At 38.8% G+C, this 27643-nt stretch overlaps 2 protein-coding genes across 2 annotated transcripts; one reads left to right on the top strand and one right to left on the bottom strand.

Annotated features, from left to right (window-relative positions):
• The first annotated feature begins 21 nt into the window (after positions 1-21).
• On the top strand, positions 22-10710 carry capn7 (calpain 7). Its single transcript, XM_057339520.1, has 21 exons — positions 22-406; positions 594-702; positions 1213-1370; positions 1597-1664; positions 1865-2062; positions 2209-2295; positions 2983-3109; positions 3773-3858; positions 4914-5007; positions 5125-5271; positions 5384-5490; positions 5630-5750; positions 5900-6044; positions 6119-6218; positions 6303-6438; positions 6525-6600; positions 6890-7029; positions 7120-7182; positions 7291-7421; positions 8572-8664; positions 9323-10710. The coding sequence occupies exons 1-21, from the start codon at positions 305-307 to the stop codon at positions 9465-9467; spliced, it is 2433 nt and encodes an 810-aa protein (XP_057195503.1). The 5' UTR covers positions 22-304; the 3' UTR covers positions 9468-10710.
• A 62-nt stretch (positions 10711-10772) lies between these two features.
• sh3bp5b (SH3-domain binding protein 5b (BTK-associated)) lies at positions 10773-27360 on the bottom strand. Its single transcript, XM_057339518.1, has 9 exons — positions 27034-27360; positions 25762-25824; positions 21799-21927; positions 16172-16336; positions 15963-16093; positions 15505-15547; positions 14634-14853; positions 12532-12828; positions 10773-12239 (listed from the first exon to the last, which is right to left on the bottom strand). The coding sequence occupies exons 1-9, from the start codon at positions 27106-27108 to the stop codon at positions 12037-12039; spliced, it is 1326 nt and encodes a 441-aa protein (XP_057195501.1). The 5' UTR covers positions 27109-27360; the 3' UTR covers positions 10773-12036.
• Between the last annotated feature and the right edge of the window lie 283 nt (positions 27361-27643).

Here is a 27643-nt window from a genome sequence, read left to right as displayed (position 1 = left end):
GGAATGACGTGCGTCAACGACAACACGACACGCCCACCAGACCCGGAAGTGCAGCGGAGTTGTTTTGATGTCATCACCACAAGTTGCAGCGTTGTGGCTTCTAGCTTTTTTTCTAAATAGCTAAGTTTGGGTGCCTCTTGTGATCGATATCGGCTTTGACTCACTTTATTACGGAAATAGACGTGGACAAGTTTACGTACGTTAACTAGAATAACTGAAGATAACGCAAGAAGCTGCCCGTGATGAGGAATGGACTAAACGTATTCCAGTTAAACTGAACTCGGTTGGACTTTAAATATCAATCATGGACTGTACAGCTCTGGAACACGATGCTATCAAATTCGCCAAACTGGCTGTACAGCACGATCAGAAGGGCAAATACAATGAAGCTGTTTTTTACTATAAGGTAAGCTATAGGTTGTCTTTATGATACTGATTTAAAGATGACTTTAAATCCTTTTTCACATTCCTAAACATATCTGATGTCAATGTCGACCTGTTTAACATTCAAAGCTGATATTAAAAGAAAACAACATTAACATCAATTAAAAAAAGCTTATTTTGTGATATCTTGTATATTTGGTTCTGTTTAGGAGGCTGCCCAGGCTCTCATCTATGCAGGTATGGCTGGATCCAAACTAGAAAACATTCAGGACAAAGTGAACGAGTACATGGACAGAGTACAGACTCTCCTCAATGCCGGTTAGTTTATTGTGAACGAGTGACATCATTGAAATGCTGTTTTCATCTACTGATACACAGTATCCGGGTTTTCGCCGACTTGATGAACCTGTTGCAATGATTGGCTTCAGTTTTTTCTTCACTCGCTTTCATTGTGGTCATCAAAAGTGAAAGCGCCTCCTATTCACAGCGGAAGGATGGAGAGGAAAATCGTGCTCGTATTTTCCAAGGCCCAACCTTTAGAAAGTCATCGCCTAACTAACTGCTCGGATCTTAGTGTGACTAATACAGCATTCTAGAATTGCAACACATCCTTCATATTGACTCTTCATCGTGCAACTTAACGTTTTTGATCGTTTTTGATAGTTCGTCATTCGTATATGTGTTAGCAATAAGTTCAATTCCCAAGGAACTCATTCATACTTTGCGTAAAAGCACCCGGGACTACGTCCGGGAAGCAGCCCTGTGATGTACATTCTGTAAACAGTTTGTTCGTACCCTAAACCCACTAAGTGTCCTCTCTGTGATCAGTTCAAGCACAAAGCTGTGATCCTCTGAAGAGCAAACATCAGTTGGATCTGGAGAGGGCATATTTTCTGGTCACGCAGGCGTTTGAAGAGGATGAGAAGGAAAGCGCAGATGAGGCTATTGAGCTCTATACTCAGGCTGTGGAGTTGTGCATTCAAACGGTAAGTCTTCACATAAAGAGAAAATCTGTCACATTCTAATTTCATATAACCGTACTATGTTGACTTAGATACTAGCAACAGTTGGGATGTAACAGCTTTGCAACAGGTGCTGGTGTTAAGTCAGTCTGGTTTCATATCTCTGACTGACAGTTATATGGGCTCCTCTTGTAATCAGAGACGGAGCCACAACGTTGTAACCTTTGAACTCTTTCTCTGTCTCGCACAGTCCAACGAGACATCAGATCAAGCGCTGCAGGGGAAACTGAAGCAGCTCGCTCGACAGGCACTGGACAGGTGCTTCACTCTTTAATACAATAATGTTGTATAGTTGTAAATAGCAAGCCTTGAACTTGAAGTTAATACAACATAAGCTTTTGTGGTCATTCTTGTGTTGTTCCAAACCTCTGTCGCTTTCTTCTGTGGAACACAAGAGACATTCTGCAATGTTGTTGTGAAAGTCATTTTACCCATCGTCCTCCGTTTCGCTTATTCAGGGCAGAGGGACTAAAAGAGTCTCTCAGTAAACCTGTGAACCAAGACAAGCCCGTACCCAAGGCCCCTGCTCAGGTGAGGCAGTTCCTACCGCTGGGTCCAGACTTTTCCCTCCACGACAGAGCTCAGCCGGTTCGAGCCGCGCAGTCGTGCGAGCCGCAGGGTCAACGCTACACAGCGGAGGAAATCGAGGTGCTCAGGTAGGCTCAGACCGATCATGATGTCATCGACAAACTTTATGAGTAAACATGCGCAGAAAGTGAGATTCTTACAAATATGTTGCAAATTTGGAACAAAATAATGATACAACTTTTCTTTACATCATTGTCCATTTTGTGTTTTGTAGGAAGACCTCCAAGATCAATGGAATAGAGTATGTACCATTCATGAGTGTCGACCTGAGGGAACGTTTCGCTTTTCCTGTCCCGTTCTCGTGAGTGTTTCGTTTTTTTTTGTTTTTTTGCAGCTGGCTTACCGACATTCAATGTTCTGCTTGCAGCATTCGACAGCTGTATTTTTCCTTGACCTAGTTTTGTCACGGATGTGGTGGACAGAACCCAAATGCAGGCAGCAGTTCAGGGGTTAACAGAGGATTTTAATTAAACAAGAAACACAAAACAAAGACCCACGGTGGGGTATAACAAGACAGGCAGGGTAAAGACAGGACATAGACTAACTATCACTAAACTGAAAATAAACAACACTAGACATAAACTAGACTGAACACTTACTAACTGACTGGGGTTTTCACAGGAACACAGGAGAATTCACACAGCAAACACGGGCTACATCAAATACAATGCACGAGCACAATAGACACAAGGGGTTTTTAAAGGGAGACAAACAAAGGAAGATAACGAGGGGCAGGTGAAGAACATAAGACACGGCAGGGAAGCAATACGGGAAACGAGAGGGGCGGGGCCAATGACAAGACACGAGAAAACACATGGAGTGTCAAAAGATAAACACCCCATGGTTTTCTCACACTAAACATAAGGGATCTGTCACAATCCTGCCACTAGACTAGAAAATCATGAACAAGAAGGCAGGACCATGACAAGTTTAGAATAGTAGGCATGCCGTCTTAAGACCTGCGTGACATGATTCTGTTTACACACAGGGACAAATGTGGAAAACTGGCTCTGTCGCCGAAGCAGAAAGCTATATTCTCACGCTGGGTTCGACCCGATGACATCTGCAATAACCCCATCATGATCTACACAGTGTCCAGCTTCAGTATCAAACAGGTCACAAGTATCTTCATACGCAAGACATAAAGGCCCGGTTTCACAGACAGGTCTTAGTTTAAACCCGGACTAATCCTAATTTATGATATTTCAACTGCTTTTATAAAAATGTCCTAGTAAAAAACATGACTGGTTGACCTCTTGAGACGAAACAATGGCACTGGCATACTTTAAGATGTTTTAAGGTGAGTTGTTTTCAGTTAAGACTGCTCAAACGTCAATTTTAGTCTGGGATTAACCTTAAACCTTGTCTGTGAAACCGGGCAATAGACATTTAGGGTCATTTACTTACATTTTCACCAAAGTGAGTTTATATTTTCTGGGTTCTTATTGGACGCTTTGTCATCATTTTTGTCATTGAATGTCATTAATCTCAAAGCTTAAAAAATATGTAATGAAAGAAATGAATATGTTTGAAAAGCTATATATTATTAAGTTTAAACGTTCAGACATATGCCTTTAAAGGATTTTGAAATCATGAAAAACATTTCACTTAAGTTACCCTAAACTTTCGAACAGTAGTGTATTGTCGACTTTACCTGTGATAATTTTGCCGATTGTTTGGAACAACTGCGACAGACGTTTTGCCCTACAGAAGCTTTGTTGTTTGCTCATAAATGAGACTCTTAACTTGCGTAACCGTCCCTTTATTTATGTTTGCAGACGGTTGTGTCAGACTGTTCCTTTGTGGCTTCATTGGCCATCAGTGCAGCTTATGAGAGACGCTACAACAAAAAGTTAATCACAAGGTAGGGTGGGTGTGCCATGCCTCTGTGTTTGCTCTGAAACACGTGCGTGTGCGTTTGACTTATGTTTTCATTTAAAACCTGGTTTAGATTATGCAGCCGCCTCCCTGATTTCACACAGGACCAAATCAGTGACTCAGGGGATTGTGGTGTAATGTATATGTACAGTAATGCGTCAGGTGTCCTGGGGCAGAAATGAATGACATATACACTATATAAAAACCTCCTCTTTTAATAAACATGTTCATCTATTCCAGTAATTCAAAACAAAACATTAATGCTATACCGTACAATACAATATTAAAAAATGTTGTTTCCATCTTTGTTGCAACAGTTATAGATGGTTTCCCCCTGGCCTAAGTAAAAGAATCTTACCTGTAGATTGATATGGCCTCATTCAATTCAAGTCTGTGATTACGTAATCCTAACTAAGTATGAGCAAGTATGTGTAGTAATAGTGATGCATCCTTTATCAAACATCACTAATGATCTATAATACAATTCTAATTGTAATCTAATTATGTTATATAACTTGCATTATAATTATAATGATTTATCATTACCCTGCAGAATTATATATAATAGATTCACGTTTCATTTGTCACATACAGTACATAACCATACACGGTATAATAAATAGGAAAATGCGTGGTAGAGCACTCTTCAAATGGTATGCAATAAATGTAGAGTTTATGAATAATAAAATGGTAAGAAAAAAAAAACAGAAACCTGAAAAACTATCGAAAATTTGGAAAATGTAGAAGATTAAGACATTTTTTACATGTTTTGAATTGACAACAACAATGAAATAAGGAGAAATAATAAATATACCAAAAAAAATCATGAATATATTTGTTAATATATGTATATAATAATGCACATGGTATGATGTGCATTGAACATCCTGAACTGGCAATATGTGCATTGTAGCAAAGTAAAAAAGTGCTGTTGTGTGGTAACTACTGCATAGTTAATAATGAATAATAATTGATATACTAATAATTCATATGAATAATAATACATGTATATAAAAACAAAAGTTGTTTGTTTGTTTGTAGCATCATCTTCCCCCAAAACAGGAAAGGAGAGCCCGAGTACAACCCCTGTGGAAAGTACATGGTGAAGTTACACATCAATGGAGTCCCGAGGAAGGTATTCGAGCCCTCTTCATATTACAAGTCTCTAAAAATATAGATTTGATCATAGTTTGCAGCTAAACAGGTTCTCCAGGCTTTATTTTCATAGTTCGGGTGTGTGTTTCTCGGTCAGGTGATCATCGATGACTTCCTCCCGGTGGATCGCAACGGCGAGCTGCTTTGCTCGTACTCCAGTAATCGAAATGAGCTGTGGGTGTCACTCATCGAGAAGGCCTACATGAAGGTCATGGGAGGATACGATTTCCCAGGCTCTAACTCTGTGGGTGTCACCTCGGACCTATTTTTTGTTTTTGTTTGCGGATATTTTGGGATTATTCATGGTGTTGTCTGAACGTTCTATTATGTGTTTTATGTTGTTGTTGTTGTTGTAGAATATCGATTTGCACGCGCTTACCGGCTGGATCCCAGAACGTATCGCTATGCACTCAGACAATCAGTCGTTTAACAAAGACGACACTTTCCGCATGCTTTACCAGAGGTGAGCACGCTTTTTTTTCGAGGAATCGCTCTCATGAGCATGCTGTAAGGCTGCTTTAGGTTCTATAGGGAACAGATTTAGATTCATTTGAGTGCCTTTATTTGATTTGATTTTGGGCATTAATGGTGCGGTGTTGCAGGTTTCACAGAGGAGACGTTCTCATCACCACGGCGACAGGGGTCATGACCGAGGAGGAGGGGGAAAGGTGGGGTTTGGTGCCCACTCATGCTTATGCTGTCCTGGACATCAGGGAGTACAAGGTGAATTTCATGACTACAATAGCACGTCATGCAATATTGACATTTGAAAAATTTATATAAAAGTCTAAAATGAACAATTTAGAAAATGGACTTCTGCAATTTTGACTGAAAACTTTTAACATTGCAACATCGTCTCCTCGTTGGCTCAGGGTAAACGCTTCCTCCAGCTGAAGAACCCATGGAGTCATCTCAGGTGGAAAGGACGATACAGCGAACGTGACGAAAAGAACTGGACACCAGATCTTCTCAAATACCTCAATTTCGACCCCAAAACGGCACAGAAGTTTGATAACGGTAGGCACACGAGAAACTAAAAACGGAACAGCGTGTAGTTAAAGCGTCCTTATTCACGTATGGTTTTCTTTAAGGGGTGTTTTGGATCATCTGGGAAGATCTGTGCCAGTATTATGACGTCATCTACCTTAGCTGGAATCCTGCTCTTTTTAAAGAGTCGTCCTGTATACACAGGTTCACATCATTTTTATTACATCATCACAGGTGTTGTGTGATTATTCTTCTGTGATACTAGAGTATGTTGGTTTGCTATTGCAGTAGCTGGGATGGGAAACAGGGTCCGGTGAAGGACGTCTACAGCTTGGCTAATAACCCTCAGTATAAACTGGAGGTGAATTGTCCTCAAGGGGGCGCTGCAGTATGGGTGTTACTCACCAGACACATCACTGACAAGGTAGAGAGAACCAAGGTGAAGTCATTGCTACAATGCAGCACAGTCATGATTCAGTTGAGATAATGAATTCTCTTTCATTCTCAAAGGATGACTTTGCTCAAAACCGGGAGTTTATTACATTAGTCGTTTACAAGTCGGATGGAAAGAAAGTCTATTATCCAGGTAAATAGCCATTTAATGCCTTTATATTGAAGGGTTTAGATAGATTGACCCTATGATGCGTTATGCCCACCAAAGCCAATTTTGACTATTAAGGTGTAATGTAATACTCAAAAAAAAATTATAACTTTTATTGCATCATAAATTTGCCTCTGGAATACGTAGGAATCATTGTCTTCTGTTACAATGTACAATTCTTTAACTCTTCCGTAATAAAACTAGAAAATACAAATATTTTTATTTTCAAGTAAATAACTATTTTATTCGATGTTTTATTTTTTGACTTGCGCAGCTGACCCTCCTCCTTACATTGATGGCATCAGAATCAACAGCCCTCATTATCTGACCAAGATTAAACTCACTAGCCCAGGGACCTTCACCCTGGTGGTGTCCCAGTATGAGAAACAAAACACCATTAACTACACACTAAGGGTAAGACCCCATGTTTATGTCTCATGCCGTTTATTGATTTCGTTTTGAATGAATCATTTCATTTGATTTAGTATGAATAAACCATTCCAGGTCTACTCAGTGTGCAAGTTTAACTTCTCTAAAATCCCCACACCTTACACCCACACCAAAAGAGTGAGTTCACACCTCTACCTTTGCATTTATAGTCTGGTTGGTGGTTATTCTTGTTTGATAACTCCTTCTGTATCTCTCTCTCTCCATTTGCTGTGTTCTTGTGGGTAGATTAATGGCCAGTGGAAGGAGGCCAGCGCAGGTGGCTGTGGGAACTATAAAGATACCTACAAAAACAACCCCATATACCAGTTTAACGTTGAGAAAGCAGGCCCTCTGCTCATCGAACTCCGTGGATCCAGGTCAGACCGGTTGTTATTTTACTTTACACCACCAGAGGGGGATTGGGAATTGGTTTTATTGGTATCCTTTACTGGTTTCATTATCTTTCAGTGTTTCAGAGGTAAGCTAACGCGTGACAGTCTGAGATAAACCATTATTCTGTTGAATAGAAATAAGAGTCATCAGTTCTTAATCATTTAATAATAGAAATGTGCTCTTCAGCAGAAGTGTTCACAATAAGAGACAGTGTGTCATGGGAAATCCTTAGGGGTGTAAGAATGTTCTGCACAGTGCTGGGCGTTGCACATTATAAACCTTCAGCTTGGTTCTTGTATAATAATGTGACACAATGTTATCATTAAGCTTCTTCCTGTAGCACAGCACACCAAAGACAAAGGTTCTATTGCCAGGAAACACATTTAAACGTGTAAAACTTAAATGCAATTTAAGTCGCTTTGCATCAAAGCATCTACCAAATGCATGAATGTAAAGTTGTCTTTAATGACATAATGTAAACTGTGATCATTTAAAGGTCCAATGTGTCTGTAATGCTATTGATAGAAATGCAATATAATATACATAAATATGTCTTCAGAGGTGTATAAAGACCTCACATAATGAAGCGTTATGTTTTTATTATCTAAGAATGAGCTATTTCTATCTACATGCACCGCGGGTCCCCGTACATGGAATTCGCCATGTTGTTTCTACAGTAGCCCTAAACGGACAAACTGCACTACAGAGGGTGTTTCGTAAATACGTTAATTCCTTCGGCAAAGAAGCGAAAACGTGACGATATCTTAGTCCTGTGTCAGCCACCGTAGTGCTTTGAAAGAGAGGGGTGGAGTGAGACGTTGGTTGCAATTCACAACATCACCACTAGCTATATCTCATACACTGGACCTTTAAAATACATTATTTGAGGTATTTTTGGTGGTTGGTTATGATAACTTCTAATCCGACATGGAGAAAAAAAGAATTTCAAGGCACAAATCATATGCTTTTCCCTCACACTACGTGTGACGTGGGTAGGGGCATCCTGCTCAACCACTGCAAAATCCTGTTCCATCTCTTTGCAGTGTAGCGTGGGAGGGTATTCTCCATGATGTGTGGATTTCTGATGTAGCAAGATGCCTGTGAATATGAATGAGTTTGTCTTTCTCTCTGCAGGCAGTACAGTGTGGGCTTTGAAGTGGTGACCGTATCTACAGTTGGGGATTCAGGCTCTTCCAGCTCTCAAAAGAGAAGCAGCGGGGATTACCGGTAAATATTAACAGTAGAATTCATGTTCTGTTCGTTAAAGAAATACATTTTTCCAAACTCTATTTCCAACTTCTCTTGAACATTGACTAATACTGCTAACCTCATATTATCATGCAGTAATAAGTAGTTTAGGCAGCAGTGTGCTAAATTATCAGTGCATACTACAGCAGTATGGTAGCATAGTATTATCTTTGTATATTTGTAGCTAGTTGGCCTAGTTGTATATTGAGGGAAAATGCAATATTACCATGTATTAAAATACCATATATTTTTCGTTTTATTTATTTCTCTTTACTACAGTAACGCAACATTGTGAAAAGCACTATATAAATACAATTGAATATGTCAGAAATGTACCAATACACAAAAACTGTACTCATAATAAACAGTATATTATTAGTGATATACATCTCAATAATGCAATATTAAGATTTTTTTTATGATTATCGACATCAGACAACATATCTTTAAATTTAGCTCATAAAGCTCCTGCCATATAGTGCATTAGCACTTTGTTGGTATTTGTCATGATTTATTCTTGTATTCTGATAGCAGAAGCCTCAAAACTAAAAGTGTGGTTGTATATATATTCATAATTTGTCAATCTTTTGCTCTTGTGTGCCGTCAAGTAACCCCATTTATTCCTCTTCGTCCTCAGATGTGGTTTCTGTTATATGGAGGCCGAGCACTTGCCTGCCGGAATTTACAACGTGATCCCCACCACCTTCCTGCCCAAACAGGAAGGTCCGTTCTTCCTTGACTTCAGCAGCACTACTCCACTGCGGGTATCTCAGCTGCAATAAGGACATGTTGCAGTAGAGAAGTGTCCACAAAATCTTTCTGCAGTCACGACCCTTGCCTTTAGATGGCGCTCGTCGCTCCCCGCTGACATGCCAGAAGCCCCACCCACATGTAGTACCTGAAGTAGTGCCACATGCCACATTATGATGTGTGTTGTGATGGATGGCATATGACTGCTGAAACTTGTGCTGTGTGGCGCTCAGAGGGATGGGTCCCAAATTACAATCATAAAGGATGTGTGTACACTTGACCTGAAAGACCATTTCACTCAGGAGACTGGAATAAAACAGAGACTCGGTGTTGTTGTGTATTAAAGATGTATGTGTGTCTAGTAATCGTAGAAATTGATCAGAGGGTTCTGCTGTGTACACATATTTCTAAGGGCTCTTCCTCTGGTCTGATCAGCGATGTCCAGACAGATTTGAGTTGCAGGGCTTCTTATCAGTAGATACACAATCAGTCAATTTGCCAATTATTTTTGCTTTCCAGAGCTATTTAAACGCCTCACCCATCAATATGCCATTGCACAAATGTTTGCTTCACTATACCAGCAGAGAACTGTACGTTTACAAATTATGAATGTTTTATAACATTAATGGATGTAATTGTTGAAGTTCCTGTTTGAGGATTGTGCAGGTCTTCATTTTGAATGAATGTTCTCAAATGTATTTATTTGCTGATATTAAAACGCAAGCGTACGTGCCATACATAACACAGATGTTTAACATTTTTGAGTTGAAGAAACAGTTCACCCAAAAATGAAAATTCTGTCTTTCCTCACCCTCAAGTTCCAAATGTACACATTTCTTTGTTCTGAAACACGAAACAAAAAATGGCTTTATAAATGTCTTTTTGTTGAACACAAAAGAAGCTATTTTGAAGAATGTGGGAAAGCAAACAGTTCTGGGGAACTTTTGACCATTTTTCCTACTTTGATAGTCAATGGTGGCCAAGAACTGTTTGGTTACAAGCATTCTTCTAAATATCTTTCGCTGTGTTCATCAGAACAAGAGGGTGAATAAATGACAGAATTTGTATTTTTGGGTGAACTGTACCTTTAAGCAGAATCACATGAATCAGAAACCTTTTAGCATGATATGACTACTAAATATTCCTAAAACAAGATTTGACAGAGTGATGCGCTATTCGCTACAAACCTGCTCAAACTTGTTTGGTCACATCGTGACTGAAGTGTCACATTCATCTTCACTGAAGAATATTCATTTCCATCCAATTATATTTCTGAATCCTTAGAGACTCCTTGTCATTTATTGCATTTAATGATAATAGCAAGGTGATCTGAGAATTTAAAGTACCTCTAAAATCACAAAAAAAAAGATGGCCAAACTGTGTTATTGACAAATTGAGATTTAACTTCAAGTTGTTCTATGGTAGCCAACAGCATTTCATAAACAGACAGCTTATTTTATTAGTGTGGTCATCTTCTTGACTAGTAACAATACATCAGGTATTTTATTTATTTTTGAAAACAATTACACCAGCTTTGTAAACAACAAAAAGACCAAACGTCCTAAATCACTTAAGAATACTGGTATGAGCTTATTTTTTCCTCAGCAACAGACAAAAGAACAAAACAAACAGGAGATAAGGTGAAGTACATCTTAGAAGACACAAGGACATACAAAAACACCAGATCTGATGCTGCTTCTCTAAATCCAACAGCTACTGTACGAAAGCTTGAACATTCAATATCTTCCTAATCGCAGTGTGGTAAAACCACGACTGACACCAGCCAAATCTTACCCATAATCCCCATCGGTAAATCTATTCGGCTCTTGTCTGAAGTGTTCTCCGTTTTATCGTCAGCTCAAGATGCTGTGAATCTGCACATATTGCTCATAATTCTCTATACGGAGAAACAGGTGGGCATGCACGATGTCCAGTCGTGTAGGGGAAGCTCGTGTTATTTGGCTTGTGAGAGATGAAAGTGACAGGTGCCGATGCGAGGCGGTGACCTGTGACGTGCAGTTTGTTGGCTTCTTTTGTTGCAGCAAAGAAGCAGACGTTCAAAGCTCCTTGGAGATTTTGAATCCTTTTTTCGTTTTAACACGTCCAGGCTAAAGCGTAAACATGCACAGGTGTCCTAGCTACACATTAACTGGAAAGGCCGTAACATTATACTGCCACACAAATGATTGTGTATATCAGCGGCCCGTGACACTGTTACGGCATTACAGACAAAAGTGCACAAATCGACAGTGTATTAAATCTCTTAATGCATTTCAGAAAGCTCCCCAGTCAAGACAAGCGCTAACTACAGCGACTTCTGCAGACATCATCACTTTGTAGACTACAGAACGTGTGGGATGTTGTGAGGATGTTCATGTTCACAATAAATAGTCTTATTTTCAAAAATCTAGTTTCTACCAAATGGCAGATTTGTCTCTTCCGCACGTCGTGTCAGAGTCCAAACACTCATGAGATCGAGCCAAAGTTCAATCTGAAAGTTGGCAGAACTAGACAGTGAGAGGAATAGACCAAGGCGACATTGACAGGTGACAGGAGGCAATGAGGATGAATACATCAACGTCGGTGTAGCGGCTATAGCCTTCACATCCCGTCGAGCAGGATCGTGGTCGTGGAGGAGTGCTGGGCGAGACTGAGAGGATCAGCGGTTTTTCTGCTTTCCGTTCGGCCGAGTTTTAGAGGGAGCAGACGAAAGCGACTATCAAGGCCGAAGGTCGGTTTGGCACTTGTGTTGTTATTGCTGAGACTGTTGTCGAGTACAGCTTCGGCTCCCTCTGCTCTGTCACCTGTATACAGACATTTGAAATAAAATAGTTTTATTTAGTTCGAGTGTTTTTAAAGGTGATTTTTGCGATCAGAAATCACAAACGAGAAGAAGTTAAATCAGAGCTGAATCAGAATCAAAAATAACATATACTGTACATCAATATTTGCTGAGAATTTTTTTCTCTCCATTATACCAACCCCTAACAAGGGCACAGGTGCAAACAGGCACGGGAGAGAAAAAACTGGTCTCACATGAGAAACTAGAGCAAGACTAGCACGTGCGGCACATCCATCACGGCCAATGCATCTCACCTCTCTCTACATCGCACTCGGGGGAAGAAGCTCCGCTGCATTCGCTGCGAGGGCCCAGGATGGGGGACATCAGACTGAAGTCAGACAATGAGACGTTGCTGGGCAGGTCCAGGCTGCAGGGACGTGAGGAGGGAGCGGGGGACGGAGAGCCAGATGATGAGGAAGAAGAGGAAGAGAAGGGACAAGGTAAATCCAGAGGGCTGTTCGTCCCAAAGCTGAAGCTGCCGGTGGACTCGGAGTCTTCCTCAGACATGGCACTGGAGCTGCAGTTTTCATCATCGAAGGAACCAGATGCCACTGCGGGGAGAAAAATCATTTAAGGGGACATGACACATACTCCAAAATATTCAAAAGTGTCGTTTCATCAGCATTTCTAGATGTATTGTGGCCATTCCAGTCCAGTGTCTGTCGAATCTCAACAAATTCAAACCTCAGGGGTTACAAAGTCATCCAACAGCAATGTGAAATGACTGGGAGCATGACAAGAAAAACTGTGATAAACATTTAGAGGTTATCACATAAAAAAATATTTGACATATTATACAAATATGACTGTTGTGTTGCTTAAAAGTGAGTATGAACTTGTTTTCTTTGCAGTATTTGAGGTCTGAAAAACACAGAGCATCTTTTCTGTTATTTTCACCCGTTTGTCCAGTTTTCATTTTCTGCAAATAAATGCAAATAGAAAGAATATTTGTATTTGAAATTTGGGAGAAATATTGTTAGTAGTTCACAGAATGAAACAAAAATGATCATTTACCTAAACACACACCTATAAATAGACCATTTCAGTTTTTCTCATTTTAAAATTTACTCTTAATTTTTTTCTGTGGCTATATAAACATACTACCAGTAAGTTTTTTTCTGCTCACTTATTATTACTATTCCCCACATTTTTGTTGTGGCTGTCATCCAGTATAGTAAAAAATAAAGTGAAAATGACTTAAAAGTGCCTATGGGAGGTCACTAAAAAGACCTTGGACTCTCATGTGAATAAAAACAAGTTAACCATCAAATCAACATAGGAGACATTTTAGGTTAATGTTCAACACCCATAATCTGTCTCCTGCATGTAAAAGCATTCCTGTAGCTGCTCTTAGAATGACACTGAGCTCACAAATGCTGATTTGATCCGTTTCAGTCCTTTACTGCTCAATTCACACTTTACAAATCACACGCATCAGTCCAATTACCACCACAAGAAAGATGAACGGTGTGTCATTTCTGTGCCACTAGTGTCATCAAACAGAACATACAAAAACTTTATTTTATTAGTTTATCAAATAAATAGTTCCACCTCAGACAAACATAATTGAACGAGTCAATGTTACGGTATTGGGATGTTGTTTTGATAGCAACAGTCTTGCCGTGAAAAAATCCACCTAAATGGTTGAAAAAGACGGGAAGAGAAATTAAATGACCTTGCAAAAAGTCAAAACTTAATCAAATAACACTAAAAGACTAGCATTTCATTGGTGATTTGCACAGTTTGTTTGTTTTAAAGACCTCATGCAACCCTTTGCAGAACCACACTGAACCTCTGAAGACAAAGGACAGAAAACTCTTCGCTCAATACTGCAATGCAGCCATTTAAAGTGCTATGTAACTCACACAAAGACGTGATTCAATACACCAAAACATCAAACTGGGTAAAAACAAGAATGCATCCTGCTTGATAACCCCCAACTCGATTATTCCAGAATATTGGATTTGTTTTCTACCGTTAAATCCAATTCTGCTGAGGTCAGAGGAAAGCCTAAAGGCCATTTAGTGACATAACAGCTATTTTGTCTTGGTTAAAACCATCATCAACCATCAAATAGTGTTTTCCAGTAAAAGTTCCTAACCTCAAAGCCTGAGGCTGAACCGCTAAGGCTGTATTGATGGTCTCTCATGCATAACACACAAACAATGCTTGCGAATCAAACAAGGGACTCGACAAGCACTCTGTCGACTTACATAGGGTCTAATGTTAACATTTTGCTAAGCAAGGAAAGCCACTAAAGGTTTGAAACATACGCAATATTACATGCGAGGAGTTACACTGTTCTTCTTGAAATGTAATTCAAACAAAAGACATCCGTGAGAAAATCTCTACTCACTCGATATCCCATCAGAGTCCATTTTGAAGCCGGAGAGATCTTCACCAATGACGCCATCACCCTCCGAACCGACGCCTCTCTCCCGTGGGCCCATGCCTGAGGAACGTCTGCGCTCGTGGATCTCATCTGAGATCATCTCCAGGTTCCTCAAGGCAGATTTATATTCCCCTTTAGCTTGCGTTAGCTTCGCCTGCAGGTCATCTACATTTTTCTTCAGTTGCTGAAGAGAGAAGGACAGATCAAATGAAGCTAAGGTGAAGAATAAAGATGGCAAACAAGCAAAGTACAGAATTGAAATCATGTAGATACACTTTACAGTCCAAACAAATCCAGAATGATGCACTAATAAAAATTATTTCCCAAATCTATTTGTTTAGTGAAAAACATCTCAACATCTTAAAAACGTGATATGTTGACTGTACTAAGATACTAAGACTTGAGTCTTGTTTGAGCCCATTTATCAAAGTAAATAAAAAACATTCCATTAAACATCATTTAAGATGCGAGTCATCTTTCTTATTAATGTTGCTCTACGGTGGATTTACATACAACAGAAAATACTACAGTAATTACTTTAGTACTGTATACTGTAGTAAAATTCCTATAGATACCATAGTATTCTTCAACCTTATAGGAAATACTATAGTAGACTGTAGTACACTATTGGAATCGTACTATAGCATTTACTATAATAAACTGTTGTATACTACAGTAAATTATTGTATAGTATAATTACCATTGTATAGTCTATAGTCAACTCTAGTATTTACTATAGTAAGGTTCAAAAATACTATAGTATCTAATAATTTTGCTAGTTTACTATGGTATTTTTTGTGTGATACATGTTAGCCTAATCTATGTGCAGCAGTACCTCGAGATTCAGGTAATATTTTGCCTTCATTTCAAAGTAGGGCCTGCAAAAGAAATGAGGAAAAGGCGATTAGTCCAACTGTAAGAGCCTGTAAATAACACGGTGCGTATTACCACGGCAACCGTTCTCCATATGCCGACACGTTAGGCAAATTCTGAGTGAGAGGATTAGACAGGTTCAGACAGAGAGATGAGCTCCCCTATCAACCTGCCGAGTCACACTCGCTTGCCGAGAAACCCACCCTCCCCTCAGATGTTCAGTCTCATCCACTTTGCACCTTTTTTCCACACTAAAACAGGAAGAAGCTTTTGGAGATAGCCCGAAAAGACTGAATTAAACCTCCTCGTGTAAAAAATAAGCAGAAGTGAAACCATTTCCATGATGTAAACCTTGGCCATATGAAGATTTTGATTGGCATTATCTCACAGCGTCTCTAATGGATTCATAAGCGTGCATACTTCGACTTGCTGATGGTGCGTTTGAGTTTCTTCTCAAGCTGTTTCATGCGGCCCATGGCGGCAGTGTACTTGGCTGCTGTCTCTTTGTGCAATAGCTCGCTGCGTGATTTGATCTGTTCCGCCTCCATCACCTGCAAACCAAAAGCATTTTTGAGTATTTCCATGAATGATTCTATTGAACGGTCAACGCAGATCTGCGGACCACTCACCCGCTGCGTAGCATGGTTGAGCATCTCCTGCCACGCCGAGTCGAACTGCCGCTGGTCGTCCTCCAGCAGCCTCTGTTCGGCCAGAGCGATGGTCTCCTTGGCCGCACGCAGCACCTCAGCGGCCCTCTGGAAGTCCTGAGTGGACCTTTGTGCTTCCAGCTGAGCCTGGAGAGGAAAAAGACAGCGGATCTGTCAGAGATCAGTGCCAGGGACGCCATTCAACATTCAGCAGGACGGTGTTGGCAGACTTTGATCAGCCCCGCTCAGAGCCGGATGAAGATCATGAATCTCTTCTCACTGCCTGAGCCCTTCCATCAAACGCATCATAAGTAGAAGCTTTAGGAAATCACTGTCAGACACAACACATAAACAATCTAGCAGTTTCCGCTTCAGATAGACCAGCAAAAAAAAAAATTTGGTTATCATTTATTTACCCTAATGTCTTTCAAAACCTGTATATGACTCTTTTTCTGTGAAGCACAAAAGAAGATATTTTGAGAAATGTCTAAGTGGTTTTGTGTCCATACAATGGAAGCCAATGTTGTTTCGTTACCAATGTTCTTCATTTACGTTTACATTTAGCAGATGCTTTTATCCAAAGCGACTTACAAATGAGGTAAACAATAGAAGCGATTGGACCAACATAAGGACAACAAAAAGTATAAGTGCAATAACAAACTGGTCTCATATAGCCTACCACAGTATGGAAAGGATAGAACGAGTAGAAAAGAAACAGAAGTCAGATCTGATCGGTCACGTGCTGAAGGAAGAGATGTGTTTTCAGACCATTCTTAAAGATGGCCACAGAATCTGCTGATCTTGTAGCAGCGGGCAGATCATTCCACAAATGGGAGTGATTTTTTCCCTTTTTGGGATGGTACCACCCCAATATATCTTCTTTTGCATTTATTCATTATTAAAGAAGCTCATACAAAGCAGTTATTTTGCAGTGCGCTTGGCTAGGATTTTTACATTTTCAGTAATGTTAATCTCGCTATTAATCAAATAATTTTGAGTTATTTATACTTTAAGGTAAACCTAGAGGGGTGTCTGTCCAAAACAATTGATTCAGTCTGAAGTATTTGAAATCGATTTAATTCCAGCAGAAAAGAACCCCAAAAGGGCTTCAGCCATCATTTGTGAGGCCAAATTCCAGTTTCACTGCTGTTATCTCAACAAACCCTTAGAAAAAGAAGTCAGTCAAAGCATAAATGTCTCATGACAGAGTTTCATTGCATCATAAAACCCAGCACTCGGCATGCTCCGTATCAGCCAATGAATGTAATACGCTCCTCTTCTTCTGCTACACAACCAAACTCAAAAGTGAGCGTATGAGGTATCAAACACTTCAAATGACGCTCGCAGGGATGTATAATAATCTCAGGGCTAATCCTGCGCCTGCTCTTTCAGCCCTTCTTCCTGCATCTTTTCCTCACCCTCACACAAGTTATTTTTAGCTCAGGCTTCAAAGTTGATGGGATGCGGCATTGCCGGGGAAAGCTGACAGCAGGGGATCAACTGCAGAGACCTCCAATCCACACAGCAAAGGACACCGAGTGATGGGAGAGCTGCCAACAATCCAATCACATTTATGTAAAGAATAATGTATAATGTTGGTAATTCCCTGTAGGGGTCTTGCATCACCTTAAGGGGGTTTGTTATACTGTAAATTACTTTTTTCCGGAAATATGTACTTTAATTGATGAATACAGTACATATATGATTTTAATCTAACTTTTAAATGGTCTCATGACATTTGAAGGGTTGACGGTGACCCAGTTGAAATGCTGTTGTGATGTTTCTTGTCCATTGTCCTGACTCTGGAATAGAAATAAGGTCACTTATTCAAAGACATCTGATTTAACCTGGTATAAAACAAGGCGATTTATGGTCTCAAGGAAAACGAATGCTGAATTGCTTCTGCGCACACATCCTGTCAACAAGGGACTTCCATCTTATCAACTTTAAGCTTCTCTGCCCTGGACTAATTTTAGACACAAAACTGTCTCCGTCTATAAAAAAATTGCCTACCTACTTAGATTGAAGTTTCTTTTAACATCTGAAAACCATTTGCTTTGTGGTAAATAGTAAACAGTATACAATTCTCACTGTTTAAAGATGACCGATTTAGAAGTTCTGACTGATAAACATCTTTGGTTTGAGTCCTATGCACTATTAAACAGAGCCAAGTGGGTGGATTGTGGGTGGTCTGATGAAAGTTCCTACGAACTGCAACAAGATTCTAGAACATTACCATAATGCTTTGCATGCTCTTGCAAGTGTTACATATATAGACCACTTCGAAAAATATAAACACTAAAATAATATATATATATATTATACAAACAACACAGAAATAATTAAATATATTTGTTAAACATTCTGATTTAGTAACAGATGTTCTGTTGGTTGTATTTTGTTTAAACATTTGCGTAGTGTTGAAAAACTGAAGCAGGAAGTTCTTCTGGACCAACGTTGTATACGTCATCTGAAGTAGGCTATTGCTGTTTTTGGGTCCAAGCATCTATTCATTTCAAGCAGGCTATGGCTTATACAGCTGTTTATGAGCACTGTTTACTCATATTTTATATATTTTTAAGCAAAACATTTATTAGGTAAACACTACAGTCACCAGGCTCACGGAATCACTGACATCAATATCGAAATAAATTATGAAAAATAAAACGCTGGCTGGCCATGTGGGATTTCGTTATGAAGATAAGCGTTAGGATCGTGGTTTTCCAATAGTTTTACAGCTTGCCTATCGCATCTTACTGAGCGTTTGGACCCGGAAACAGTATATGACCTTCCATATATGGTGGTGCGTGAGTCAGGCTTAACAAGCCCACACCACCAATCGCACGACGGTCATCACTCAGAACTGAAGTGGCTATTAAAGATGAGTACATACACAGCATACCTTTAAGACTTTTATATGTCAAATCTAAACTGAAAATGTGTTGATACACAAAACCTCAAATAACATTCTAAGCAATAGGCCTATATATTATTCAGGAGAGTTGGAAATGATAAATGTGGAATAAATTATTAATATGGGTCTTGAAATATTTCTTCGCCCATAAATCAGCAGAGTATACACTTTGTTGCTTAGTTTCCTGTATTTATTATACCTCATAACTGATTCCATCTAAACCCAAAGGTTTTCTACTACATCTAAAGCTGACAGACTTTGACAACCACTGTAAAAGAACTGCAATTAATTTATTATTTTAAAAGGCTTATGAGCGTGTGTGTGCGTGTGAATCAGGCTTTCAGAATGTCTTTTCTCACATCTACACATCAAAGTGCGGATGAGAGATTGGATGTAATTATACCCTTTTTAGACATTTGAGTACTGAAAGTGTTTTCAGAGTGCACTCTGATTATAAAACACCTAGAATATATTGATATTCATAAGTACAAAACAGCCAAATGCTGTTCTGAAATCTGAATATAGCACAAAGTCTGAGAATAAAATAGAACACGTTTGCAGAAGTGAGATCAAACAGGCAGTGAAACTCAGAAGGCACATTAGCACTAATCAGATGACATTCGGATTGAAGGGGATTTCCTAATAAGAATAACTGGCAACAGAGCTAAATATTTAAGCTAAATATATAAGGGGAAATCAGGGGGAACAGCCACGCAGAGACGAGGCGCAGTTAAAGCTCCACTGCAGTCAAGCTTTTACTGCAGAGAGACGGCGCACAGAAAACAAATAGCTTGAAATGGAGAGAACAGTGCAAATAGTGAATAGACGTCTATAATGCCTGGAGAGAGCAATCTGCATTTTGTATTCATCTCAATGGCTGCTACTCTTTCAGCCAATCATCGGAGCCATAAATGTCATGTGACTACCCAATCTGGAGGTGCAGAAAAACAAATAGATATGAAATGTTAAAGTAACAATACGGGAGGATCTATTGACAGAAATACAATATAATATACAAAACTATTTCTTCAGAGGTGTATAAAGACCTTACATAATGAACCGTTATGTTTCTAATACATTAGAATAAGCTGTTTATATCTAACTTACATACAGAGCGGCCCTATACATGCATTGAATTCGCCGCCATGTTTTGTACAGCAGCCCTAAACGGACAAACAACTCTACAACGCGCGTTTCCTATCCCTCTCCGCTGCGGTATAGTGGTGAAACGGATCGCACTCAACGGTTCGGAACGCATGTGACCCGCGGATTAAATGTAAGTTTATTCATCATTGAGTAAGAGAGTAAAACGCGCTGTCGCTCGCTCTCCAGTATCTGGACGAGTACAATATTAAAGCGGTTCCAGATAAACAATGACGCTCGAAACTGCTCCGTCACACAGCTAATATTACAACAACCAATGTTACTCACATACTGATCCGAATCAAAGCAACCTCCTCGGGGGTGATTTTGAGACGATCTTTCTCTCCAACGTCTCTCTGCTGGAAAGTATCTCCATAGATATCTGTGAGTATCTCCGCTAAAAGCCTCAGTACCGCGGGTCCTAACGCGTCTCTGCTGGAAAGTCTTTATAATATTAACGCAGGTCCTAGCTCCTGCCTGACTTTATCCTTCTTTTTAAACTTAAAATCCACAAACCTTTTATTTTATGTAATAAATAAGACATCGCTCTTTCTAATGCCCGCATGATCTCTTCCCTGCGTCAACATGAGAACGACATCTTTTTGTACTGTGGTGGCCACCATCGTATTTGGACTGAGCGATTCGTTGCAAATCTATAATACAACGCTAGTGGCCGCTGTAAATCAAAAACTACGCCTTTAATATCTCACGGTGTGCCTTTTTTCTCCCCAAAAACAGCAATTTACCATGTCTGAGAACAACATATTAAGTTTGGCTGGTCTTAGCCGTTTTTGGCTGGCTTGAGTGTCTCGCTTCCTAACCAGGTTGAAAAACAACCCCTAATATCTTCACACAGCAACTGAATTTGATTAGCATCCTGTTGGCCTGTGCATAGAAAACAACGGTCCTCTTCTATTTGTTAAACTATATTTTTGATATGTTTTGATCCAAAGCAAATTGTGGGACTGAACCCACAACCTACCAATTGAGCTACAGAAAAATAAGAAATAAATAAGTCACTTTCAACTCTTCCCTCGTGGAGGGGGAAAACATCTAACACGCCCAAGTTTTACAGTGGGTCATCACTTCCACTGTAGCTTTTTCAGTCACTAAAGGTCCATCAAGTGTTGTATAAAATGAGGAACTTGAAGCACCATCTTTCCACCCGTTTCATACTCGCTTGCTTTATCACCACCACCAAACACAGCTGCAGTTCTCCGACTGGTGTAAACAGATGATTTGCTCTCAGAATAGCACTGCCAGCCCCTAAAAACAGAGAACTGAGATTTCGCTCTTTCAGTATAACTTTTTTATGCCCTGCTGAATGAAATCAACCACCCGTGACAGATTTGAAGTTAACGCTGACATGCAATCCAGCAGATAGCAGACAACAAGATGACAGCACAACAACCCCCAAAAATAAGGATAAAGGAAAACGCTTTGTAAAAATGAAACGGTAGCCTGACAACTTAGAAAACAGACGATGCGTGGGTGAGGTTGGCTTCTGGAAAATACTATGGGGATTTTCTTTGTTTTGATTTCTTTGGCTCACCTGTCGCGCCACCTGCCGGGCTTCCCAATACGGTTTTGATTCCTCCACCGCTTTGCCGATCTTCTTCACCAGCTCATCCAGCTTGAGTGTAGCTTCCACCAGCACGGAACGAAACTTCTGTCTGGCATCCTGGAGACAGAATATGTATAAACTATCAGTGTGGCTGTGTTCGGATTGTGAAGCTAAAACATACGTCATCTTATGCACAGGCTACTATTTCTTGTTTGGCAAAAAAACGTATCGAAGCGGCACCAACATTAAGAAACGTTATGAGGCCCAAACTTAATTTCCGGTAGACCTGCGCAAAGAATCAATAACAAAGTATTTTTAATTGAAAACATTTCATAAACAACAAAATATTAATATAAAGGAATATTAATATAAATTTAATATAAAATACATTTTCATATTATTATAACTCCGACTGCATTATTCTAAAAGAAGAAAGTCATATTCAGTCAGGATGCCTTAAAGGGTGAGTAAAACATGGGGAATTTTTAGGGATGCACCGATATGTACATTTTGGCTGATAACGATAATTCTTGAACATTGTAAGCCGATAACCGATATATTGGCCAATATACAGTATCTAAATAATATAACGTTTTCTGAGGCTGAAATTTATTTTTTCCCCCTGAAAATCACGTACCAAGCCTACTTAACACTATTTAAAGATCCTTGAACTTTTTAACTTTTCGGGATATAATGTTTATTTTATAAACAAATTAAATATGTTCTTCCAGAGCAACCCATGAAAGGTGTTCGCCACAAGTCTAACAGGTCTCAAGACAGAAAGCACTCAGACAGCAGTCGGCTTCAAACAATATGCTTTTGTTCCTATAATTTACATTCATAAATATCTTTATACTGTACATACGTTAACAATGTTTTGCTAATAGCAGTAAGTGAATGATCATGACAAAGACAGTACTGTTCAGAGGAGATGATTCATATTTTATCGGCTATAATATATCGGCCTAAATTTTATTATCGGCCGATACCGATAACATTACAAATGGCCATTTATCGGCCAATACCGATATGGCCGATGATTTATCGTGCATTTCTGGGAATTTTTGTTATTTTGTTATATCCCTTTAACTTTAGGCCAGGCGCGTGCATCCGATGAATCCATCTATACATGAAAATTATTATTTTTCATCATAAGACTATTCCGTTTTCAAGTGCCATTGGAAATATACAGTAGATAGTCTTTTGAGAATTCAGAGACCAAGTATCCCCTGCACATTAAAAAGTGACACCAGTTTATCTTTAATCAGATTAGAAAGAAGACGTAAGAACTGCTGCAACACATACTGTTTGCTGTAGCATAAACAAGCTTTTTATTTATTTTTTATTTTCTAATAAGTAACAAGATTAAGCCTTGTTCACCAAAACACTGATTATTTCAACAAACATCTCAGAAAAGATAAATACACACGATGAGACATAACAGTTCAAACAAGTCCCTCTTAAAGTGCCACATGGACACTGACGCAAAGGCAATGCTAATTTGCCAAATAGCTCAGTCATGAGGTTGTCAAAACAAACGTCAGTGTTACCGTTACAGTGTTACTGTTTACTGAAACAAACAAATTCTGAAACAAAGATGTTTGACATTGACATTAGCTAAAGGCTATTTAAACTGTTTTTTTTTCGGAATGTGGGTTCTCTTGGATTAAAACAAGTGAACTGCTTTACTAAATTCCTTTTACTGGTTGAGCTACAAGAACACTTGTTGCATCAAATGAGACACTGTGTTAACACACTTAAAGGTACAATGTGTAATTTTTTGGAATATCTATTGACAGAAACGCAATATAATATATAGGGATGCACCGATACCATTTTTTAAAGACAGAGTATGAGTACCGATATTTTTTCTGGTACTCGCCGATACCGATGCCTGTACCTTTTCACAACACATTGAGACTAATGAAAAAAGAATAGCTTCATAATTACAAACAACTCCAACTTAAACACATTATGAAAAAATAAACAATTTTATGTGCTTTTCACAAACTTTTACAACAAATTCCTGTCAGTTATGTCACACGAGGTACAGCCACAGTAGTGCTTCTAAAGGGATGGGTGGAGTGAGCCGTTGGTTGCAATTCGCAACCTCACCACTAGATGCCGCTAAATTTAAAAAACTGGACCTTTAATAGGTGTGTCTATTAAAGGCATGGTTGGTGATCCTGTCCAGAAACATTTTTTGTCATGTTGGTTGGAAATCTCTTTACATCCTGATAGCATGGTCATGTGTACATTTCAGCCAACGTATTTTGCATACCACTGTGCACCCTGTTCACACAGTCATCAGCGCGCTCACGTCCGCTGTGTCAATGTAGGGAGAATGGCGGACAATCAGCAACAATCAAACATTCCTGCGGAACCGACAAAAATTAAATCTACAAAACGAAAATCAGTTTTTGAAAAAGCAGTGACGAAAAAACGTCTGGATCACGAAAGAGGAAAAACCCGAATTAACATCGGTTCATCTTTTACACAATGGAGACAGCTCTGGCAGGCAAAGGGTCTGAGAGACGATACCATAGTTGCTCTCTTTCTTTTGGACAGGTATGTACATGCTTCGAGAAGAATTTAATGGATTTAGATTGTAATTCGTTACGTGGATTTACGAAATACATTCATGTGTTTGGAGGAGGCGTGGCTTTGGACGGCGAATCGCATAGAGGGTGGGATTATAATTTCAGTGCTAGCAGGCTAAAATTAGCACCTTTCTAAATCAACCACTCCACCTTTAATGGGTTTAATAGGTGTTTAATAGTCCGACGTCTATCAAACTACAGATATAAATGACCAAGCACGTGTATATCTAGCACAAGTTTTCCACTTTTAATCCTAAAATCTGCAGGAAGTAAGAAATGTATATATTTACTCTGTCTGAGCGCTGGCAGTACTCATGGAAAACTCTTTTCCAGTGCTGACACAAAAACCTTAAGACAAAAGGCAACGTGGCACCAATCAGTTTTATTCCTAATCCTCGCTACTTGCCTGTTCTTTATAACACAAAAGATAAATCCATTGTTTACACACGCAATGTGAGTACTGTTAACTAACTTGCTGATATATTCGGTGAGGAGGACTGTGTGTCTGTTGCGTACTTGCTGACATTGAAATATGAAGGACAGGGTAAGTCATGTGAACAATAAAGCTTCAGGAGAAGGTCATATATACAGTGATTTAATTACTGTGATGGCCATAGAAATGGGAGAGTGATTTGACTTCGACTGCTGTTTTTGACCCACAGACAGACTACAGACTTGTTAAATCATCTTATTGAATTATTAAATTAGGAGGACAGGCGCAAACAATAAACTCAGAAGAATCTGGGACAGTTCAGCAGGGATAATGTATGAACGCCTAATATAAACTCACAACATATTTTGTCCTGGGTTTTAGAATACCCAAATCAGACAGTTTCTCATGATATTTACAATCCAGAATGATATGATCTAGAATCACTTTATTGCATAATCCAGACAATACAATGGGTTTAAAATCCAACCATAGTACAGTTGACTTGTTAAACTGCAATCCGTAACTTTTTGGGTTAAAAATAAACAAAAAAAAAGTTATTGAGCAAGTGCGTGAACAATCAATGTCCAAAACTTTCTTCTTACCCTACCACGAATTACAACAGTAAGCTTATAATAATGCCACAATATTTGAGCAGTCACGTTGGATTTCACAGGAAATGTCAGTTGTATATAAAGTAACTTAAACTTGTATGTTTCAAACAGAGCTGTTGATAGAGAGGGAAAAGTTATGAGTGGCAGCTTTAAGAATTTACCATTTGATATAAGAGGCATGCCTGATTATGCCATTTCCATAAAGAACAGGAATTACATAGAGATATAGAAATACGTCATGTCCAAGAGAATAGGAAATATACCATATCGAGTGCAAACTTTTGGATATTGGATCGTGCATTCATACCTCAAGCTCAGTTTCACATCTATTGATGTCATCTGTTGACTGGTTGAGTTTCTCAAGCTCTCCCTGTGAGGAAAGGTCAGGTGATTAGTCAGAAAGAAAAATGAAATATATATATAGGCTACTTATGGGATATGGAGGGCTGTCAAGCGATTAATCGTGATTAATCGCATCCAGAATAAAAGTTTGGGTTAACAAAATGTATGTCTGTGTACTGTGCATTTTAATTTTGTATTAATAAAAACATACGCATTTATTTAAGAAAAATATATAATTTTAATATTAATATACATTTACATATAATTTAAATTATTGGCAAATATAAATAAATACATGGAAGCATTTTCTAAACATATACATGTTGTGTACATGTATGTGTTTATAAGTACTAAATTAATATGCACAGTACACAGACATGCATTATGTAAACACAGACTTTTATTCTGGATGCGATTAATCGCGATTAATCGTTTGACAGCCCTGAAATATATATTAATTCTTTCAATTTTCGGAATGCCACAACTATTTTGGCAGTAACTATGGTTACAGGGTGAATTTTATAAGGCATGTTTCACCTGTCTTTGTGATCTGAAATGAATTAAATGAGGGTTTTTTCAATTTGTCATTTTTTTCATCAGAATTTTAGCTGTAATAAGAAAACATTATGTTGGTCATTTTTAATACTATTATTAATAATAAATTGTTTACCATTAAAATCTTGAACATTTTTACATTTTACCATAAAAAATATTTTTGTAGTGTGTTTTTGTGCCTTATTCCAGTGGATTTCTAGTGGTTCCCAATTCACATCCACCAGATAAAATTACAACACATTACCAAAAGAGACTCACAGATCACCACAGTTTACTTTAAAACAATACACTATTCCCTTCATAACTTTAAAATCTATTGAATTTCTGTGATGCGTTATATTTTTTTTAAATAGGGGAAAACAGGAAAAATGAATTAAAAGGGGAAACCACGGTTAACGTTGTTTTTTTTTATTTTAAAACAGATATGGGATGGACGTAAATTACACAAATTAAGTTCGTTAATTAGATTTTGCTCTAAACAGCAGAAACAGGCAACAATGTGCCGCAATATCAACAGTTCATAATAAACAAGTTGCAGCGAATTAATCGATAACACGTCAGATTAATATACAACGACAAGCAAAGTGTGATGAAATGAATCAAACAAATCTACATTATTACTGAATTTTAAATGACACCTTTCATGCACATCAGACACACATGATATCAATGGCACAAGTACCTGAATTCTCGGATCCACCTCCTCTTCCTCGGGTGATTCAGATTCTTCGTCCGACCTGTTCTCCTTGCTGTCCATTTTATTTTGTTGTATTTTATTGCAGAAAACGCTGAACAAAGAGACTCCCTCCTGTGCAACAACGAACGATCTGGTTTCTACAGGCTACCAGAAGGGTGTAGAGACTAATCGTTCATGAATGCCCAATATCCTTCTTTCATATTGGATTATTTATATAGAATAATATAAAGATGCCCGCGTGTCGGTGTGTGCTTTGAGAATCCCCGCACACACACAGGCACACGCGCCTCTTTGACGTGCAGACAGTCTTGTCCCGCCCCTTTTTACCAAGACATTTCGGCACTTGACGCCAATTGAACACTGTGTATATAAACCATAACTGTCCAAACATTCATTATCTAAATAGCATAATCATATCTTTAGTTTCAAAATGTTCTTAAGGCTGTTTGTCATTGGACAAAACATACTGAAAAGGTCACAGGATGATAACTTGCCTTATATAACCTGTATATTACACTAAAGGTTTTGTTTAGCATCAGGTCAGTATTTATATAGGCTATTATTTTAATATATAATCATTTTAAACAGACCCTAG

The sequence above is a fragment of the Triplophysa rosa genome, linkage group LG8 (genome assembly GCF_024868665.1).
Source record: "Triplophysa rosa linkage group LG8, Trosa_1v2, whole genome shotgun sequence".
Taxonomy (NCBI): Eukaryota; Metazoa; Chordata; class Actinopteri; order Cypriniformes; family Nemacheilidae; genus Triplophysa; species Triplophysa rosa.
The sequence above is the reverse complement of the archived record's forward strand: the minus strand, read 5'-3'. Positions and strand labels throughout refer to the sequence as shown.

What these genes read in the sequence shown, in the direction of transcription:
- capn7 (XM_057339520.1), top strand. Translation starts at nt 305, where the DNA reads ATGGACTGTACAGCTCTGGAACACGATGCTATCAAATTCGCCAAACTG. An exon ending in GAGGAAATCGAGGTGCTCAG is followed by an intron (nt 2,063 to 2,208) that starts GTAGGCTCAGAC and finishes TGTGTTTTGTAG; the next exon opens with GAAGACCTCCAAGATCAATG. An exon ending in GAGTCGTCCTGTATACACAG is followed by an intron (nt 6,219 to 6,302) that starts GTTCACATCATT and finishes TTGCTATTGCAG; the next exon opens with TAGCTGGGATGGGAAACAGG.
- sh3bp5b (XM_057339518.1), bottom strand. Translation starts at nt 27,108, where the DNA reads ATGGACAGCAAGGAGAACAGGTCGGACGAAGAATCTGAATCACCCGAG. An exon ending in AGGTGGATCCGAGAATTCAG is followed by an intron (nt 25,825 to 27,033) that starts GTACTTGTGCCA and finishes CTTTCCTCACAG; the next exon opens with GGAGAGCTTGAGAAACTCAA. An exon ending in AATATTACCTGAATCTCGAG is followed by an intron (nt 14,854 to 15,504) that starts GTACTGCTGCAC and finishes TTCTCTCTTCAG; the next exon opens with CAACTGAAGAAAAATGTAGA.